Raw genomic sequence first — 19,359 nt, 5'->3', positions numbered from 1 at the left:
TCTCCCTGTGTTTCAGGTAAAAATTCTGAATCTATTATAATAAAGTGTCCAAGTCTTTTAAATATTAATGCTGATTAATATTAATAGAGAAAGATAATTTGCCTATTTATAATATGAAATATTATTAATTTCAAAACATAAAGGGAAGAATGGCTTATTATGGTTTAATTGTTCCCTGAGAATATATATGTTCACCTTTGAAGAAATTCCTCTCTCAAATGTAATTGGAGTCTTGTTTTAATGTAAGCTCTCTTCCTTGTCTTTTGTTCAACAGGTACAAGACTAGCTTTTGAAAACTTTGGGAAAGTTTGCACTGATAAGAAAAAGAAATTTAGAAAAATAAGTTCAGATTGTTCAAGTTTCTCAGGGATCATAAATTTATTGAGAATAACATCAGGATATTTTTCTTAAAAATTAGGTAAATATCTGTCATGGTAATTGTGTTTATTTGTAAATTATGAGTCTATTCTATGTTCTATTATCCACAATAAACATAGGTGTGACTAATTTCTTTTGGAGAATTGTATTTCTTGTCATTTATAATTTATGCTTTCAAGTTCTTACATAAGGTTAAGGGAAATAGTGTTCATGATACTGTAGGAGTTTTGATCATTCATCTTTTCCTTGGCACCACCCTAGAGATTTCAAAATATATAAAAGGATGTGACACACACAAACTGAAACAATACCAAGAGAAAAAAATTATAAAAGGAAAAATTAGACAATTATCTTCAAAACAGCAATCTTCACAAGAACTTTGTATTTGCATAAAGATAGTTATAAGCAACATTATTGGTACCTTTAAAGATGAATAATCAGTGTTCACTGACACATTTACCTTATGTTCACTAAGCATTAACACTCAAAGATGTTCTTTTCTTACACATGAACATAATATATTTTCCTGTTAGAAAACACAGATCAGTGATGGATACATAGTCAAAGGGAAAACAAGTAAATAGATAATGTTTGTGTCTGTGTTGTTCAGGAAATCGTAATATTTTAATGTCTAGGAATTTCTCAGCATTCATCCATAAAACAGTAGATCAGTATTTTCTATTGATATGTTTAAGTTATAAGGAGCATCCATTCAAAGTTTTTAAAGTCTGAATCGAATTTCAGTTGCCAAACACTTTAATCTCTGTCCACATGACTTTGCACTGATAGTTGTTTCTAATCCATGTAGTTTACTAAATTATCTCTGTTAGATCACAGATGGGATTTAATTAATGATAAGTTATATGCTAGTTTTACATCCAAATCTTTATGTCAAGATATTTATCAAATGATTTTACAGATAATTTTCCTCCTTAAAGCTCTTTTGACATACATTTTAAAGGGTGAGAGTTTCAGTTTTATGATACCTTATTAGAAGAGGTTTAGTAGTGGGTTTGGAAATCAGTATGCATAGTACAGATAAACTAAATATTGCACTGTCATTCATACTATATTTCAATATTAATTTACATTTATTTTCCTAAGCAGATGGTTAACTTTCTTCATTCACTGTAAGGGTATTTATTGAATCTCACTCAGATCTCCTTATTAGAATAGTGGACTATAGTTAGATTTGGGGTACGACCACAAGTATTTTAGTTTTTCGTCTTGCTGTTCTCCTTTCTTCACTGCTTCTTGTGAGTGTACCCTCTCAATTACTTGCACACACAAAAAAAATCTTTGGTTCTACTTCTTGAAAAAAAAAAAGTATTAGACATTTAGTTTCTCCTTTGGACATAATGCCTTTGATAACTGGCCCAGATTCCTTTTCAAAATTATCCTTTTCATTCTAATATATTGATGCTAAATTCCAAAATGAATATAAAATTTTACAAATTGCAAAAATCCATCGTACTCATCCTACCAACTGATACCCTATTCTTTAGGTGAACTCAGAAGATAAAGTGAATAAAATGGATGGAGGAAATCAGTCTGTAACGTCAGAATTTGTGCTTCTGGGACTTGGCCACTCATGGGATATTCAAGTCTTACTCTTCGTGATATTTTTGGTGCTTTACCTGACCATTGTGTCTGGAAATGTTGTCATCATGACCTTAATCATCATTGATCCTCATCTGCATTCCCCCATGTACTTCTTTCTGGCCAACCTGTCTTTTGTTGATATGTGGCTTTCTTCAAACACCACTCCAAAGATGATTGCAGACTTTCTCAGGGAGAAGAAGACTATTTCCTTTGCAGGCTGCATGTCCCAGATCTTCTTTTCCCATTTCATTGCTGGGCTTGAGATGGTGATACTGGTGATAATGGCCTATGACCGCTATGTGGCCATCTGTAAACCACTGCACTACTCGACCATTATGAGCCTGCACAGGTGCATTGGGCTGGTGGTGATTGCCTGGACTGTGGGCTTTGTGCATGCCATGAGTCAGATTGTTGTGATTGTGGAGCTGCCATTTTGTGGCCCTAGGGAAATAGATAGCTTTTTCTGCGATAGACCACTGGTAATTGATCTAGCCTGCATGGATTCCCATAAGTTGAAAGTTTTAATGAATGTTGACTGTGGGGTTGTAGCCATAACATGCTTTATCCTCTTGCTGATATCCTATACATATATTCTTGTTACAGTATGCCAAAACTCTAAAACTGGTGCATCCAAGGCCCTGTCCACCTGCACTGCTCACATCACTGTGGTGGTACTCTTCTTTGGGCCCTGCATATTCATCTATGTGTGGCCACTCAACATCACATGGATGGACAAATTTCTTGCTGTGTTTTACTCCGTTTTTACACCTTTCCTCAATCCAGCCATTTATACACTGAGAAATAAAGAGATGAAAAATGCCATTAAGAGATTTGGAAACTACTATGTGGATTTCAAAGGAAATAATTAATGCCTAGAAAACTAAAAGTCCTTAATTATCAGAGAGTTATCCAATCAGCCATCCTATGTTTTAAATATGTTAGATGATGAACTAAATTTGTATTTGTTTTTCAAAGGTGTAAATCTGTCCCACAGGGTAGTATCTTATCAAATTTCTCTTGAATTTTATCTAATTTTGTTTGGAGAAGAAGTGTTTCTGTATTTTAATGGCTCCCTCAAAACTTTCATGTGCCATTTGTCAATAGGCAATCGGACATTATTTTTCCTTAGATTCATATCTAAATACCAGTGGCAAATTGAGAGAGATAGAGAGAAAAAGAGAGAGGGAGAGAGGGGGAGAGAGAGAGAGAGAGAGAGAGAGAGAGAGAGAGAGAGAGAGAGAGAGAGAGAGAGAAAGGATAAGCTATGTAAGAAATAACCATGAAGATTACTCTTTCTTGTGTTTCATTAACTCAATAAAAGTAAAAAATAAATAAAATCTAATGTTATTTCCTTTGGTTATTTCAGAATGGGAGAACAAAATGTATTCTTTAAATTATTACAATTATATTTATTTTATCCCCTGAAATGCAATCTCCCTGAATCCAGGGACCATGGTATACATGATTAATAATGAAACTGAAGTATTTCTCTCCATCTAATTACTAAAGCTTCCCCTGTAGTGAATACTGTCTATCAATCATACAAATGAGACACTTCATTATCACAATCTGTTCCATTCTCACAAGTTTGTCATCAGAATTATTCCCAAGCTTTATTGTCATTAATCTGTCAATTATATTCATTATTAACCCCAATGATCTAGCCAAACTAGTAAAATCTCATGAAACAATACAGGTATGCTTCCAGCCACATACAAAAAAAATAGTGGAGGAGGAGTAAGAGGAGGAGGAGAAGGAGAGGGAAGAGGAGGAAGAGGGGAAGGAGGACAACAGTGCAGGTGTAGCAAAGGTGAAAACTCAGTGTACTGCTTCCATTCTTTCTAGTGGGAAAATTTCTCCTCATAACTGCCCTTTAGGACTATAGTTACATTAAGCAATACCAATATTTCACCAGAATACTTCATTTAATTGACATTATAAAAATTCAACCTTTCTTTTTTACTTCTTCTAATTTCCTATCATGCAAAATCATCAGTATATTTAGGTTGAAATTTTTACTTGCCAGTTCACTGGTTATAAAGAACTCTTCTGGGCTGGGATTGTGGCTCAGTGGTAGAGCGCTCACCTAGCACATGAAAGGTCCTGAGTTTGATCCTCAGCACCACATAAAAATAAATAAGTAAAATAAAGATATTGTGTCCAACTACAACCAAAAAATAAATATATAAAAAAAGAACTTTCCATGTAGCCAGAGTTGTACACTGAAGGAGAGAAAAAAATCAGGAGTAGTTGTAAAAGTAGATGCACCATCAGCTAATGCAATTTCTTTATTCATGTGGTGTTACAAAACTTGATTTCTTGAGTGCCATTTCTACTTGATGATAAAATTCCATTTTTGCATCTCAATTTACACTATGAAGAATGTGGTGGGATTCAGGTAATGATAAACAACAGATCACACAATCACTTGCTGTCAAAGCCTACACACATGAGTCAGTAGTGTTAGCCTATGCCTGTAACCCCTGCAGCTCCAGAAACTGAGGCGAGAGGTTTGTGAGTTCCAAGTCAGCCTCAGCAACTTAGTGAGGCCCTAAACAATTCAGCATCAATATATTAGAATGAAAAGGATAATGTCTGGAAATGTTGTCATCATGACCTTAATCATGATGACACTCATCTGCATTCCCCCATGTACTTCCTTCTGGCCAACCTGTCTTTTGTTGATATGTGGCTTTCTTCAAACACCACTCCAAAGATGATTGCAGACTTTTTCAGGGAGAAGACCATTTCCTTTGCAGCCTGCATGTCCCAGATCTTCTTTTCCCATTTCATTGCTGGGCTTGAGATGGTGATACTGATGGTGCATCTACTTTCACAACTACTCCTGCAAATCTAAATCTAAATTAAATACAAAAAAGGGCTGGGGCTGTGGATCAGTGGTTAAGTGTCCCTGAGTTCAATTCCTGATACCAAAAGAAAAAAAAAACATTAAAAAATCTATATACTTTGCATCTACCATAGCTCAATAGGATAATGACCACTGGTTTCTCAGAAAAATTATTAGGAGATTTGTGGCCCATTGTCTACTCCAAATTGCTTCCTTTTTTTTACTGATTATTTGATCCAATGAGAATGTCTAAGACATCCAAAATACTTTCCTTTTTTTCTGATTATTGGATTCAGTGAGAATTACAACATTAAAGTAGTGGATCAATATGCTTTCAAAATATCAAAATGTTCAATATTTCTGTAGAACATATCATGATTAATGTGAATTTTTTATGATATTTGAGTTATATCTAATATAATTATATATGTAACATAATTTTTAATATTATATTTTGTTAATGATTAGAATAAAAGATTTCTTAACTTGTACTCTCAAGTTTAGAAATACAAGTGTATGGATGTCTCCATGAGAAAATCACAAGATATTTTACTACTCATTTTAATGTATCCTCACAAGAAAGCGCTCTTTGTATACCAAATAATAAATTAAAATACCAAAAAGAATTATTTGGAAAAGGAAAACACCAATGTTCCTAATACTTCGTTCCACATAAGTGATGCAGATGATGATTGTGATTGTTTTCTAAATGATGAATGCCATGACTATTCAGATTATAAAACAAAACTTCTAAGGTTTTTTTGTTTGTTTGGTTTTTGGGTTTTTTTTTTCAGTTTTTACCTCCTCACATCTTTTATGACTGTGTTATTCAGGTTATGTTCAAAGTAACACAGTGCATAGTATCTTAGTCTACTCAAAGGAGTAACAAAATTTAAAGTTAAAAACTTACTGGTAAAAGTAAGTAGATAGTCAAATTGAGAACACTTAAATAATGTTATAGTATTTTAAAAGCACCATTACACTTTGTATCACTTTAATATGAAGGTAACACATTGCTAATCATCAGAAAGATGCAAATCTAAATGACAAAAAGATATCACCTCACTCCTGTTAAAATAACTACTATCAAAAAGAAAAAAAAAAGATAAACGAGTGGAGAAGATATGGAGAAATCATTGTAAACTGTTGGTGGGGATGTAAGTTAGTATAGCCATTATGAAAAACAGTATGATGGTGCCTCAAAAATTAAAAATGGAACTGTCACATCATTCAGTAAGCCTAATAACTGGTATATATTTAAAAGAAAGGAAATGAGTATGTTAAGAGGTGTCTATACATACACACACACACACACACACACACAAATGCTGCGTTCATACACACACACACATTTATAGCAGCACTACTCACAATAGCCAAGAGATAAAATCAACTTGTGTCTATCAAACATAAATGTATAAAGAAAATGTGTTACATATACACAATGGAATATCTTCCAGTTATAAAAATAGAAAAGAAATTTTGTTGTTCACAGCAACTTGGATAAACCTAGAGGATACTGTGTTTTGTCAAATAAGCCAGGTATAGAAAGATTAATACTGCATCATCTTACTCATATGCAGAATCTAAAAACATTGGTCTCATACAAATACTAGAATTTTGGTTACCAGAGGCTGGAGAAGTTGGGTGAATAAAAGGGGTTTAAAAGATACTGGTAAAAAGACACAAAATTATAGGAGGTTTCAATTTGAGATCAATTGGCCAATATTTCTGAAGAATATATATGGAAATATCTTCAAAATATACTAGCAAATTGAGTTCAACTACACATGGTCACGTAAAATCTATCCTTGAGATATAATGATGGCTCTGAATGTGCAAATTAACCAATGAACGACAACACATTAACACAATAACAGATGAAAATCATATTGCCATCTCAATAGGAAAATGCAAATCAGAAACATATCAGATATTGTCTCAACTGAGATATTGTCTTACTCAAATTAGAATTTCTACTATCACAAAGACAAAAAACAATGCTGGTGAGGATGCAGAGAAAGGGGAATTCTCATATGTTATTGCTGAGACTAAAAATAAGTATAGCTATTATGGAGATCAGTACAGAAATTTCTCAAGAAACAAGATAGATAATTTGATACAACAATTCCACTACTGGGTATATATTCAATAGAAAGAAAATCAGTAGGGGCTGAGGATGTGGCTCAAGTGGTAGCGTGCTCGCCTGGCATGCATGCAGCCCGGGTTCAATCCTCAGCACCACATACAAACAAAAATGTTGTGTCCGCCGAAAACTAAAAAATAAATATTAAAAAATTCTCTCTCTCTCTCTCTCTCTCTCTCTCTCTCAAAAAAAAAAAAAGAAAAAAAAAGAAAATCAGTATCTTGAAGACATGTCTCTATTTCCATGTTTATTGCAGTACTATTCACTTTATCCAAGAAATGTTGTCAGTTAGGGATCCATCAATAGATGAATGGACTTCAAAATGTGGTATTTATACAAAATGAATTATTATTTAACTCTAAAAAAGAATAAAGACATTCTGTTATGTGAATTAAGTTATGCACAGAAAGACAGGCTCTGCATATTATCATTTATATGTAGAAACTTAAATAAACATAATCCCCTAAATGCAGAGAGTAGAACAGTGATTACCTGAGACTGGGAAGAATATTGGGGAGAAGGGGATGGAGCTTGGATGATTAATGGGTACAGGAGTGTGATTAGATAGTAGAAATAACTTCTAATCTCCTATAGCAAGGTAGGGTAAATGGTTGACAATAATTAGATTCATATTTCAAAATAACTGAGATTTTGAAAGAAATAATAAATGTTTAAGATGATGAGTGAGCTAGTAATTGTGATCCCATAATTACATATAGTAATCAATATCACACTACACTGTATAAATATGTAAAAGTCTTATGTATTATTGACATATAAAATACATTTTGAAAAAAAGTGGAATTTTTTTGAGGGAGAGAGAGAGAGAACTTTTTTAATATTTACGTTTTAGTTTTCGGTGGACACAACATCTTTATCTTATATCTATGTGGTGCTGAGAATCGAACCCAGCGCCCTGCACATACCAGACAAACGCTCTACCAATTTAGCCACATCCCCAGCCCCCAAAAAGTGGAATTTTAAAAATTGTCCTCCACTTGATTGACCAACAAGTTACGTTCACTTTACAAAGTCTGCAGGTCATGGAAATATAATCTTTCTATTTTTTTTGTACCTTTATTTTATTTCTTTATTTTTATGTGGTGCTGAGGATTGAACCCAGTTCTTTAAGGGTAGTGAATCACTTGGAATAGAAACACTGATTGTAATTGTGATCTTTTTTATTTCTCTTTAATTTAATTAAAAGCATTTCTGTTGTATGTGTTTTACTACTGAAGTATGATTTTGCCAATTGTTTTTGAAAATGCAAGCATTTAACAAATTCAGAAATTGCCTTTTGTTTTTGGTTCATTCTGAATTTTATCTGAATTAATTTTATTTAATGCTACTTCTATATCTATTAAAATCTTCCTATATTTTTCTAGTAATAAATAACCAAAATTATAGTGATATATGCTATTGAAAATGGTAAAATGTTGGATAATGTAAAAAATAAAGAAATAAATCCTATTTGATCAAATTCTACTATTTAGGGATATTCTACAAGAGATATGAGTTAATGTATTTAGAAACACTTTGGTAATCATAGCTAATAGTTAAACAATTAAGGAATTATTAAATAAACTGCTATAAATCTGTAGGAAAGTAGTGCTGTACTACAGAGCCATTAACATGCAAATACTCCCTAACCCAACTTTGACATCATATGAAAGTACAAGTACTGTGACTCTGTTTATCTCTTGCAGTACTCAATTAATTACATTAAATATTCAACATTTTATAATAAAACAGGCTTTTATTGGATAATTTTACCCAATTGTAGAGTTATATAAGAGTGCTGAGCAAATTTTGAAATAGGCTAGAGTAAGCTATGTTGAGTAGACTTGGCATATTGTGCTTTTTTTACTTTGTTTTCAACTTATAGTGGGCTTATCAGGGTATAACCTCATCATAAGTTGAAGAATTATCTGTATATTAACTATATATTTAGATGCTTGGGAAATTTTCATAAATGTATTTGTCATTAAAAAAACAGCTAATGAAAGCATGTCCCAAAGAGACAGTGGTCATCTTGTAGTGGTGTGTATACAAGGTAATTAACACCAAATGACATAGAAATGAGTCTTTAATAAGGTTGAGTAGTACACTGGAATGTAACCTCTCTCGAATAACCTGCAACTTGTGGACATTTTTCCAAGCTGGGCAACAAATCTCATTGCTGGAATCAAAATTTTCCCTTTTTCACCAGAAAAAGAGTGCTTTCCTTCTACTAAAACCAAACTTACACCCAGCCAAATAATTTATTTGATTCTATTTCTTTTCATAAGCTACGTGAAAAATCCTTGAAAAAGAATAAGAGGTAAGTAAAGATATTTGATATATTTCAGCATGCTGAGGAAAGTGCTGAACATAACACCATGCTCCATAAAAATACTGTTGTAAGTTCCCTCTCTACAGAGCCACTCCCCAGAGATGACCAGTTCATATTTTACTGGTTCATTTCATTCTGCCTAGACAATGGGAGATCATCATTCTCTTTTCAATTGTCAAGTTGCGTGTTGTCTTTTCAACTGACATTAGCAGACCAAACACCTCATACTTAATTAATTAATCTCATAATGTTCTCCAAAAAGCCTCTACAGCAGTTCCCATGTTCCCACAGTAATGCTTGAAGCATGACTTTATTTCTCTGAGATCTGAGATCAGAATTTGAACTCTGAAGTGGAAGATGGCATTCAGTCATACAGGTGTCTATGATTCCCATCTTGTCTTTTCAGGTAAGGTATAATCCACCGGATTTCAGCCCTTCTTCCACTCTACTCTAGTTTTATGTTCTACCACATAGTATGTGAATTATAAGATCATCACTTCTTCCACATAAAAGCCATGGTTTTATCTCAGAGTTAAATTTCTTGATGCTCTTCTCACATCACCTTTTGTATTCTACTATATATGACAGGGTTTGTACCCTAAATATGGAAAGGCTCCTAAAATGAGTGTGGACATATCTTCCTTTACTAAAATATAAAACAACATTGCATGAACCCCTTGACTTTCTGATAATTTTAGGGACTAATAAACAAGGACATTTTATTCACATTTTGATTGAAAATTTAGAGGAACAGCCTTTGTGAACATAATGAATTTTACATATATTTGTAAGTTATTCATATTTGATTTCAGTATCTATCTTACTTTTTTATCTCAACTGTAAAATTAAGGAAGAACAACATCATATAGAATAGAGTTGAGATTTTATGAAGGACAATGTTATTACAGAACGTGGTTTGAGTTTTTTTTTTTTGGAGAAATCTTTCAGATGATCAGTAGCTTTTTCTGCATTGAGATACTGATTGATATTAGTCCAATCTTTTAACATATTCTTAGTTTTTTAATTATAATTTATAGAAACAGATTCCAGGCAGATGCTGTTTGAAATCTGGAGAAAATAGAGTCACAGTTGAACGAAATATAAGACAAAAAAAATATGGAATGGTACAAACAAAACTATACATGACCCTTAGAGAAAGACCAATAAAGCAAATAGAAATATGTGGGCACAAGGATAGAGACAGATCTTCAAACATGTAAAACGAAGTGGAGTTAATGAAAATTCAAAATCATCAGCAAATAGAATATTGAAATATCGAGGGCTTCATTGACTGGTATTGAATTGCAGTCTCTTCTTCACTCATAAAGAGCATCAGTCTGCATTATAAATGGTTGCTTTGAAAATTGGATAAAATAATTAGTTCAGGAAAATTATTTCCACATACAAAAAGGGCTGGGGATTTGGCTTAGTGGTTAAATGCTTGTGGGTTTGATTCCTGATATGAAAAAAAATTGCTTTTCAAATTACAGAACTATTAAAAAACTTTTAAAAAATCTACATTTCTGAGTTCCAGGGTTGGAATTAATAGACACATGGTGAATATTTTAAGAATGAGTCAATTTATTTTCATTTAACTTCCATGTCTCTATGCTATGGTAAAACTAAAATGAAGCAATATGATACAACTAGAATAATATTATTATTTTATTGGTTGGTTAATTTTTTGTATGTTAAAGTCTTAACATTCTGAAATATTGAATGGGGAATTTAAATTGGCATATGCTTTATCTCCAAAAGATTACCTTTCTAAAATTGCTATTTGCATATGAAACCCATTTATAATACTGCTCAAATAGGGAATGTCAATAAAAAATAATAAAGGAAAAATGAAAACAAGCAAAGGACTACATGAAACTCTTACCCCAGATACTGTTTGCTATGATGACTAGGAAGAGCATTTAATTATTCTTTAGAGGGTAAGATTTTTCTAGGAATGTTGTTATCCAATATTTGATTTTAGGACATGCTTATAACTTAAAAACTCTCAAGGACACCACAGAACTTGCATTTATGTGAGTTATTGCCAATAATATTTATTATTTGGAAATTAAACCTTGGGAATATTTGCTTATAAATTAATTTTAAAATAACAGCAGTAATTAATTAGGCATATATAGAGAAAAATGATGACTATTTTATGTAAAAGTGACTTCATCCAAATTACTGAGAAGAGTTTCAATTTACAACTTTTTTGCCAATATCATTACTGTTTTTGTCTTAATACAGTAAAGATTTTTGTATCATATCTACTTCTCTGGTTGGTCTCTTGTGATATCATGTATCATTAGCCTTGAAAACTCCAATTTAATAATAAAGAAAAAATGCAAAATGGAAAACCAAATATTATTTTAACATTATTATAAAACTAATTTTGATGTAAAATAATAATAATTTTGATCTATTTTCCCTGAAAGACTCTCAAAGACCACGAACCATTCCTGGACCACACTTTGAAAACTAATTCTCTCTACTATCAGCATTGACTATTTACATTTTGCTATACAAACCAGATTAAAGTTGATCACTCACCCTCCATTCCAATTACAAAGTATTCAAGAGGCTGACAAAATATGATATATCTCATATATTTATATTCATTTTATTTAGAGGATTAAATTATGATGATTATGATATTACAAAGAATTCTAATTATTATTTGGAGAACAAATTAAGATAAATATTAGCAAATAATATTTATGATTAGACCTGAAATGACATTGTGGGACTTCCCACTCTTTGAACTACAAATAGCAGACATGCCCATTTTTCTGCAAGAAATTTTTAGATTTAATTTGTTTATCCATTCCTTCTTATTATCTTTGCAATGTATGAAGTTATGTGTTACCATAACCATATTTGTTAAAAATAATATTTTTACTTATTATATAAAATAGTTTAAGAAAATATATTTTTTACCAATGAGATGAATGTCAAAATTCTATTAATCATTCAATATTTTTCACCTCAATTATTAATTAAATTGCGGTCTGAAATGTACAGAGAAAGAAAATCTTTAACTTAACACAACAAAGCTAAAATGAATTATCCAATGCATATATTTTAATTCTATAGATACACTGAGATATTATCCTCAAATCAGTATGGGAGCAAGTATTCCTCTCACAAATAGAGCAAAGAATATTGAACATCAATCAATGTAATATCATTGTATGTGACAAAAAATGATTTATCTCTTTAGTATATTTATTTTCTCCTTTCATTCACCACTTGACCTAAAATTGTATCTACTGTTTTGTATTGTTTTGTTTTGGTCAAAACCAACATATGGGTGGTAAACTTCCTTTGACTTCAGACCCTCTCTTCCTCTTTTCAAATTGGGTTTGGTGTGTCTAGGGTAGGACTATGAGTATCTGAAAAATCATGTAAATATCTCTGCATGAATAATCTGTTATTTTTGAAAGGAATACCAATGTGACCCCACTCAAGAAATCTGTCTTAAAAAGTCACATTATGTAAGATCACTTCTCACATGGAAATCTTTTATCTTTGCAGCTTTAGGAACAAATAAAAATTTGAATGTAAATAATTGCTCCAGCTCTGTGAGTAATTTCATCCTCTTGGGCTTCCCTTACACCTGGAAGATTCAGATCCTCCTTTTTTCAATCTTTTCTGGAACATACATCTCAACCCTAATTGGAAACCTGTGCATTATCTGTGCAGTATGGTGGGACTATCGACTAAAAACGCCAATGTACATCCTGCTGGCCAACTTTTCCTTCCTGGAGATCTGTTATATCAACTCTACTGTCCCCAATATGCTAGCCAATTTTCTCTCTGAGAGCCATGACATTTCTTTCTCTGGATGCTTCCTGCAGTTCTATTTCTTCTTTTCCATGGGCACCACTGAGACTTTCTTCTTGTCTGTCATGGCCTTTGACAGGTACCTTGCAATTTGCAAACCCCTGCACTATTCCACCATCATAACTGTTCAAAACTGCTTCAGAATGGGAGCTGGATGCTGGGTGTGTGGCTTCTTGTGTTTCCTCTTGCCTGTTTACCTAGTTTCTCAACTCCCATTTTGTTGTGCAAATAAAATTGATCACTTTCTATGTGACCCAGGACCACTTATAAAGCTGTCCTGTGAACCAGCTCCTGGAACTGAAATTATCTGTGCCATCTATAACTCAGTCCTCATTTTCTCCACCTTCCTCTTCATTACCAGTTCCTATACCTTGGTGATCAGAGCTGTACTCAGGGTCCCTTCAGCAGAAGGCCAGAGAAAGGCTTTCTCCACATGTGGCTCCCATCTGGCTGTAGTATCCCTCTTCTATGGCTCCCTCATGGTTGTGTATGTGAGCCCCACAGCAGAAAATCCAGCAGGGATGCAGAAAATTGTGACTTTGTTCTACTCCATGTTAACTCCACTCTTCAACCCCTTGATCTATAGTTTACGAAATAAAGAGATGAAAGAGGCCCTGAGAAAACTGTTCAGAATTGTGAAATTTCCACAGAGCCATAGCAAAGGTTGTTGAAGAAGCTATGTACCCAAATAAATAATTAGCACTTTGATTTTTTGTTTGTATTTACAGAACTAGAAAAATATCTTTATTGGGAGTGGGAACATAATCAAGTTCTAAAACCTGTTTATAAAGTTAACTATATTCATTTCTTCATTTTATTAGATAAAAAGTTAATAATAAAGTTTTTCCAAGTAAAAGACTATAGTCAACGGAAAATGATAACTTATCTTGCTGGCTTTCAGAGTTAATACTAGTTAATACTTTTCTCTCAAAAATTTCAGTGTTCTCAGATACACACATACACACATGTAGACAATCTTCCTACATTTACATTTCTTCCTAAAACTTTTTCCTGAGGTGAAATTAATATATTATAAATTTGCATAGAAATTCTAGGGTAGTGTTTTTATTACAGAAGTTGTTGGATTTGCCTTCTTCCAATCTTCTGAAGAACACTAGTGACTCAAACTTTTAGCAGGAATTTTCCTCATGCTGCAAACCAACCCTTTTTGTAATTGAATAACATTCAATTCAAAGACAATGTAACCACTTTTCTTTTCCCCTCACCTTTGATAGACATTTAATGAGTCTGCTTCAGTGATGTCATAAATAAAGCATGAACAAGTTTTTTTGTGAATAGGAACATATGTTTTCACTTCCTTAAAACATGTATTTTGGAATGAAATAACTAGATTTTATGTTAATTTTCTATGCAGCATTTTGAGGAATTGTCTGACCATTCTCAGAAACACTATGACCAATTATTCTCAAAACTCAATTTTCACAATGTACAGGAATTTCTGTTTCCCTGTATTTTGCCAACACTAGTTTTCTTGTGTCTTTTTAACTTTTGCCATCTCAGTCAGTGCAGAGTGGCATTTTATTGTGATTTTCATGGGCATTTCCCTAATGACTGATGTGCTGATCCCCATTTTATGTATTTCTTGCAAACTGAAGAGTCCTCTTTGAAGAAATATTTTAAACTTCTGAGCCTCTTTCAATTTAGTCATCTTCTCATCATTGCAATTATGATATATCCACCTTCATAACATGATGTATATCTTGTCATTATTTTAGTAATGTATAACTTGAAAAATTTTCTCCCAAACTGGGGGCTATCTTTATATTCTAAATTATGTATTTTGAAGCTTTGTATTTTGTTGAAGTTAGAATAATCTGCTTAACTTTTATTTTTTCAGATGTAATTTTGGTGTTACATTTAATAAAACAAGGTCTAACACAAGGTAACAGTGCTTCAATGAACATTGGCATGCAGATGTTTCTTCAACACACTGACTTTATTTCATTTGGACATATAACCAGGAATGCGATTACTGAACAATATGGTACTTGTATTTTCAACATTTTTTCAGAAATTTCCAACTCATTTTCTAAAGTAATTGTAATAATTTGCATCTCCATCAAAAATTTACAATGGTTCTCTTTGACACATCCTCAACAGCATTAGATAACTTTAGTCTTCTTCTATTTACTGGAGCAAGAAAATATTTTATTGTTGTTTTATTTACATTTTCCTTATGATTAGTAATGTTGAACCTTTGTATGTCTTTTATTTACTGAGAAATGTCTATTTAGATCAATTGCCTAGTTGTGTAATTTTTTTAATTGGTGATTCTAATGATTAAATCCAGGAACATCAAACTACAGATACTACAGAGCTACAATATCTATCCCCATTTTGTGTGTGTGTGTGTGTGTGTGTGTGTGTGTGTGTAACAGAGTCTCACTAAGTTGTCCAGGCGGTTCTTCAACTTCTGATTCTCATTGTCCTGACTCTTCTTTCAAGTTGCTGAGATAACAGGCATGCCCCCAAGGTTGCTGGCATATACTGCCCATTCAAAGTCAACTTACTTGTTTTGTTTCATTTTTTTCTGTTGAGTTTTTGAGTTCTTATGTATTATAGATATGAATCCTCATAGTCAGATGCATAGTTTACAAATAATATTTCCCATTCTGTATGTTGTCTCTTTATTTTTCAACTATCTGTCATACAAACTGTATCTGACAAAAAATTTCATCAAAATTTCAATCAAATAGGCAAATAATTAATAAAATCTCCAAATGTGGCTAAAAGTGTAGATTCATAAAAGAGAACAATAGAACCATTATCAAGAGCCCATTAAATTTGGGGCCTACTAAGAAACTCAGAGACTAAATGCAACCACCTTGCTTTACTGATTATGAAACAGATCTAGAGGGAAAGAGAAGCCAGCTTTTTAAGCAAAGTTCATTCTTGGTCCTATTTTTCTCTTTACTTTAATCCATATAAAGTGGAGAATTCATGGCTTTCAATCTTATCTCTCTTTTCTGTGTCATTAGTCATTGTACTTACTGAATGTTCTGATGCAACACACACACACACACACAAACACACACACACTCACACACACACACACTCACACACACACACACACACACACACACACACACACACACACACTGAGTCATCCTCTGCTGCACAGTAGTACTCTGCCCATGTTATCTGTATTAATTGATTACGGTGAGATCCAGAACTGAGTTTATGCACAGGGGCCATCCTCCACCATAACCAGGTAATTGTTGTTCTGCATGAGTATAAAGACAGCTGCAATGCAGACAACACCTAATTGCAGGGATTGTTCAAAAAGGCTTACTCACACAATGCATTTGTAGAAAGACAAATGGAATATAACAGGGGAATTAAGGCAGAAGTCAAGAAAACTTAAATGTGGAAGAATTGTCATTTGTACTCATGCACCTTTCTTGCTCAATCTATGATAAGTGGCCCTTTTAGAATGTGACAGGTCCACTAAGACCCAGAACATTCCTCCTTGCCTTTGCCCCTCAAGGGACTTGCAAGCCTCCTCTGGTACAGTAAGTTCCAGTTGCAGCAGGTCATGGACAGAGACAGTCATATCATTAAACTTCATCTTTTTCAGAAAGGCTTTCCTGGAAAGTGAGGAGAATAGAAGTCTGCTCACAGGTGGGTGGATGTTCAAGAGGAAAAAGAGCAACAGTATGGAGGACTCCAGCCTCACCTCACACTGGCCAGCTTGGGTCTGCTGTACCATGCTCCTTCTGCATCAGTGTGAAGAAGTTCTGAGCTCTGTTGAATCCAGTCATCTGTAATCCAAACAACAAAGAAGTGGAGACAACTATGAGGGCTCTCTGAAGAGATTTGGGGAATTCTAAGGGAGAAATGTAGGATCTCTTTTTAAGATGAACTTCCTGGATCCATAGAGAGTAAGGCAAGAAACACAAAGCCAGATTATAATAACCAAATATTCAATAATATTTTAACATAGTATCAGCAAAATAATTGGATGGGTTGAATTTTTCTATAAATGTTGTTTAAACTCAATGACTCACCTTCAAAAGGTATGTAGAAGTTCATTTTATCAAGAAGTTATCACATGGTTCCTAATAAACATGTATAATTTTCCATATCTTTTGAAAAAGGAGAAAAAGTTGCCTTTAAGTCCACAACCACATCTTACTTGCATCTTTCTACCCTTAAATACCTGGATTTCAGAGAACTTTGTTATTCCAAAGCTGTTTACACATTCCAGAAACACAATGAATTGTTCCTTAAGGTAAATGGACTATAACATGTCATCTATAATATTTGATGTTACACATTATTGATTTCTGGAGAATTAATGTAACAGCATTTGAATACTATTGCACTACTAATTCTACTTAATAAAACACAATTCTATGAAGTTTCTCTTCTGTGAATATGCACAGACTTATTCCCAACTATGCATTTATTCCTCTGTCTATATCACATTTGTATATGAGAGAAAATATAGCAACTACAGAAAATTGTGTTTTATCTTTTTAACAAGTCTTATGATAGCCATAGTTACCATGGTGAAGGCCAGTGACATTTTTTACAAATAGACAATTTACAATCCTAAAATTGAATGGAACCACTAAAAGAACATTGGAGTGAAGGAGTCAATATGTATTTTTTGGAAGATTATTTTCCTTTCTTATGCTTGTCTTTTGATCCTACTTGCAAGAATAGTGATTCAGGATACCTTAAAATTTCAAGAAAATGTCAGTTAGTGGCAGCAACTTGCGACTAGAGAGAACATACGAATATAATCCTATGTATCCAAAGAGGGAACACAAATCGTCTGAATAACACAAAAAGTAAATGTTGTACTTTCACATCAATGAATAGCAAATGTAAGAACTAAAATCTCTGGACAATTCCCTTAATGTTGATCTTGTTATCTTACAATGAATTTCTGATGAATTGTACATTCATTAGAGATTATTTTCTGATGATCCATTGAGGAAAAAAATACAGGAATAGTCTGATTAAAACTGAAAACAGAAAAAGAAGCGTTTTTTTTTTTTTGTGGTGGTGGTCAGGGGAAATACTGGAGACTGATTTAGAGCAAATTAAATTCTGTGCTTCTATTTTTATGTCAAAATGAGTCCTCATGTATACCTAAAAAGAACAATAAAAAAGAAAGAAAATAGTAAACAAAGTTTTATGAGCAAAAGCAATAACTGAAATGAAAGAAGCATAAGAGAAAAACACATTTTTATTCATAAATGAAAACACCTGAACACCTCTACCACCAACCCCCTCCCCAGACAAAAGACAATTGTCTTAAAAAACAGTTGTTATGACAATTTTTTTAATTCTCCGTAAATATCACACTATCAAAAAACAGGTTAAAAACATGGCACTTGGAGAAATTCCTAACCAAGGTCAGAGTTCTGTCTAATACTTCCAGAATAGAGACCTCTCCCCACTGTCAGAGGAGAGAGCACAATAACAGTTTGTACATTGAACACAGAAAATATACATGTGATGCTGAATTTGCACGGATGAATCCAACTCAATGATGAAAATCTTCATTCAGTATTGTTTCCTATATTGTCTAAATTTCCACTAGTTTGTTATTATTTTGTAAGAAAAACATTTTTTAAAAACACACATAAACTAAGTATATACAAAAATAGAAATGGTAACATATTTGTTTGTGTTCAGTCATGAGGGAAGGAAGTTAAAGATCAATACATGATAAACTATAAAGCAGTGTATAAGGAAATGGGAAAAAACACAAGTAATTTGAAGTTATCCTATATTCATAATTGGAAAAAAATCATATTGTTAAAATATCACACTACCTCCCACCCATATCTACAGATTCAATAAAATCCCATTCAGAGTTCCAGTGACATTTTTTACAGATAGACAACTTACAATCCTAAAATTGAATGGAACCACTAAAAGACTGAATAAATAAAGCAAACCTGAAAATGAGCAAAGGTGGAAGCATCGCATTTTGTGATTCCAAATTATATTCCAAAGCACTAGAAATCTAAACAGCACAGTACTGACATAAAAACAGGCCCATAAACAAATAAAATAAGAATGGAGAGCCCAGATATAAGCTCATGAGTGTACAGTCAACTCAGACAAGAGCACAAGAATACACGATGAAGAAAGTATTCTATTTCAATAAATGGTGTTGGGACATAGAAATTCACATGCAAAAAAGTTGAAAATGAAATTTTTTCTTACACT

At 32.9% G+C, this 19,359-nt stretch overlaps 2 protein-coding genes across 2 annotated transcripts; both read left to right on the top strand.

Annotated features, from left to right (window-relative positions):
* The first annotated feature begins 1,907 nt into the window (after positions 1–1,907).
* LOC144377532 (olfactory receptor 4K3-like) lies at positions 1,908–2,849 on the top strand. The gene has a single exon (XM_078048975.1). The coding sequence runs from the start codon at positions 1,911–1,913 to the stop codon at positions 2,847–2,849; it is 939 nt and encodes a 312-aa protein (XP_077905101.1). The 5' UTR covers positions 1,908–1,910.
* Positions 2,850–9,663: 6,814 nt separating this feature from the next.
* LOC144377635 (olfactory receptor 11H6-like) lies at positions 9,664–18,674 on the top strand. The gene is made up of 3 exons (XM_078049034.1): positions 9,664–9,712; positions 12,841–13,781; positions 18,498–18,674. The coding sequence occupies exons 1-3, from the start codon at positions 9,664–9,666 to the stop codon at positions 18,672–18,674; spliced, it is 1,167 nt and encodes a 388-aa protein (XP_077905160.1).
* Positions 18,675–19,359: the final 685 nt, after the last annotated feature.

The sequence above is a fragment of the Ictidomys tridecemlineatus genome, chromosome 5 (assembly GCF_052094955.1).
Source record: "Ictidomys tridecemlineatus isolate mIctTri1 chromosome 5, mIctTri1.hap1, whole genome shotgun sequence".
In the NCBI taxonomy this organism is placed as follows: Eukaryota; Metazoa; Chordata; class Mammalia; order Rodentia; family Sciuridae; genus Ictidomys; species Ictidomys tridecemlineatus.
This window is presented reverse-complemented; position numbering and strand designations above follow the sequence as displayed.